Raw genomic sequence first — 2,750 nt, 5'->3', positions numbered from 1 at the left:
ATGCATGATACCGGATAAAATAGAGCAATAAATATGTGTAATTTAAGCATATCAGTTCGCCGCTGCAACGCACGGATTATGTTTGTTTTTGTTTTAAATATGTTAAATTGTTATACTTGGGTGTTAAGAAGTTTATTTTTTTAGTTCGAGTGTCGTAACACAATATTGACCAAATTCACGTTAACTCATAGCCGCACCACGCAGGTTTTATCAATCGATGACACGTCGTTTTAAAATAGTTTTTTTATCATAAGTTATGCCTATACGAGTGTCAGTTATATTTTAAGTGTTTACTTTTTTGGGTTTATTGCCGTTAGTGTGATGACTAACGTACCTAAACAATACCAAACAAATCTACATTGATAAGTTCCTGCAACAAGACGAGTTTTGTTACCTAGTAAAATATTTAATGAGGGTGGACACACAATTGCACAAGGTTTGTGAGAGAGGATACACCAAACATCATCGTATTTTTTTCTACTCGGTCACAGTTAAAAACAACTACATAAATTGTTTTACCCATCAATCAAACAGATAAACCACTATTAGAAAATTTCAACATTCTTAAAAACAACCCAATGATGATATCCTTTTTCATATCTAGCAATTATTGAATGTAACGACTGATCGCATTAGCTTAATAACAAAGCCAACAGTAGACCAACCCATACAATCAAACGAACCGAGTCTTAAACTTTGGATAGAACATTCAACAAATTCTCTAGAGCTTGAAATGAAGACCCATTTTCCATCAAAGCCTTTTTGCTCTTCACACTCTTTTCTTTGACCTTTTTCCTTGACTCACCATCACCACCGTACATCAACTCCCTCACACCTTTCTCCACCTCATTCGCCAACACCAAATTATTATCATTATCCAACCTTATCTCCACACTTAATTCAAGCTCTTTGACCATCTCAAAGGCATTCAAATGTTGCTCTCCATACAAAGGCCATGTGGCAATCGGCACACCATAATATACACTCTCTAAGATCGAGTTCCACCCACAGTGTGACACGAACCCACCAATTGCTTTGTGTGCCAACACACTCACCTGAGACACCCACCCGCACACAAACCCTCGTTCGACCGTCCTATCAATAAACCCATCCGGAAACAAACTCTCTTCAATATTTTCATAATCATTTGGAAGCTCTTGACTCGTCTTAGCCGGTTCACGTAACGACCATAAAAACCGATACCCAGCTCGCTCCAAACCGGTTGCTATCTCCCTCACCTGAACCCGGTTCATACTCCCCATGCTACCAAAACACAAAAACACAACCGAACAATCTGGCTGCTGATCCAACCATTGAATAGCCTTTTCATGGCCAGACCGATTAGGATGCCACCTAGCCGGCCCAACATGATCAATCATCGGTCCAACCGGGTAAACCGGTGGCAAACCCATGTATTTAGAACACAAAGACTCAATTGCATATGGTTCAAGCTCTAGGAACGTATTTATGACTATACCCTTGGTCTCTTTATACCTACGCGCATGGTTTACAAACCACGAGTAACCACGTTCGTTTTTGTTGATACAAAATATTGGAAGTGCGGTTGACGGTACAGGGTTCAGGAAACTCGGTACCGTCATCTCGCTTCCCGAGTCCAAAGACTCGGTGTCATCCAAGGTTGTTAAATGGAGTACAAAGCCAAGATAAGCCGCGGGAGACGAGAAGTATAGATAACACGGAATGTTTAGATCTTTCGCCACGTCAATCATTGACGTACAGAACATGTCCACGAACAACCCGGTGATTTTTTTGAGTGTGTGTTTGACTATGGGTTTATGGTTTTGTATGTAGAGTGAAACAAAGCCGATGTTGGAGTTGTATTGATTTGGGGGTGGTGAGTCAGCAGGTGGGAGTTGGATGAACCGGATGTGGTCAGTGGATGTGTGAGATTGGATATAGTTGTTGATGAGTGGCCACTGAGGCATAGAGATGGTGAGGATGGTGACGGAGATGCGGTGGAGATGGTGGTTGGTTAAGTGGGTTGCGAACTCAACCGCGGGGAGAAGGTTGCCCATGGTGGGTGCGGCGATTATTGCTACCTCTGCTCGTTTCATGTCTTTACAAAACAGTTTTTGCTTAATAGAAAAGAAAGGGATGAGTAGGTTTTTGACTTGAACGTGTGTGTTTTATACGGCGGATATTAAGATAATAAGATATTTTGTGGTCATTTTTGGTGGTCTGTTGTTCCGAACCTCAGGTTGGTAAACCTCAAAAGGAAAACATGTTTTTGTCTCATATGAATTCAGGTTGTTCACAAGCTTCGCCCCGTATTCCCTAACCCAGAGGGACGAATTAATTTGTAACAAATCTTAGTTGGCAACCCGAAAGGAAAAATATTTATTAGTTATGTGTAATGAGTTGTTTTTATCACTTGAGGTAATTAATTTTTGCAACAAATCTTAGTTGGCAAACGTTACAATTAATTGTTTTTATCACTTGAAATTTCTTATTATTATCATTAGTTATCGAATTATCAGTTATTATTAAAACTAGCTTTAGAGTCTGTGTAGCACACGAGATGATCAAACTAATTAATTTACAAATAAAGCAATACATAATATACATGAAAAAATGTATTACATCCATGCATGTATCATTATATATAGATTGATTTTATTTATATCAAAAAATGATTTTTTCCAAAAAGAAAATAAACTTAATAAAAAAATACTGCACCTGTAAAACATACCAAAAAACACTTCATCTATTGAAAATTTATTCTTAATTTC

At 38.5% G+C, this 2,750-nt stretch overlaps 1 protein-coding gene across 1 annotated transcript; it reads right to left on the bottom strand.

The window, feature by feature from the left end:
• Positions 1 to 519: 519 nt before the first annotated feature.
• LOC143586576 (UDP-glycosyltransferase 43-like) lies at positions 520 to 2,253 on the bottom strand. The gene has a single exon (XM_077068095.1). It carries the CDS (start codon positions 2,073 to 2,075, stop codon positions 690 to 692), a length of 1,386 nt encoding a protein of 461 aa, XP_076924210.1. The 5' UTR covers positions 2,076 to 2,253; the 3' UTR covers positions 520 to 689.
• Positions 2,254 to 2,750: the final 497 nt, after the last annotated feature.

The sequence above is a fragment of the Bidens hawaiensis genome, unplaced genomic scaffold (genome assembly GCF_021521415.1).
Source record: "Bidens hawaiensis isolate Kalapana, Puna unplaced genomic scaffold, B.hawaiensis_p1.1 tig00034706_1, whole genome shotgun sequence".
NCBI lineage: Eukaryota > Viridiplantae > Streptophyta > Magnoliopsida > Asterales > Asteraceae > Bidens > Bidens hawaiensis.
The sequence above is the reverse complement of the archived record's forward strand: the minus strand, read 5'-3'. Positions and strand labels throughout refer to the sequence as shown.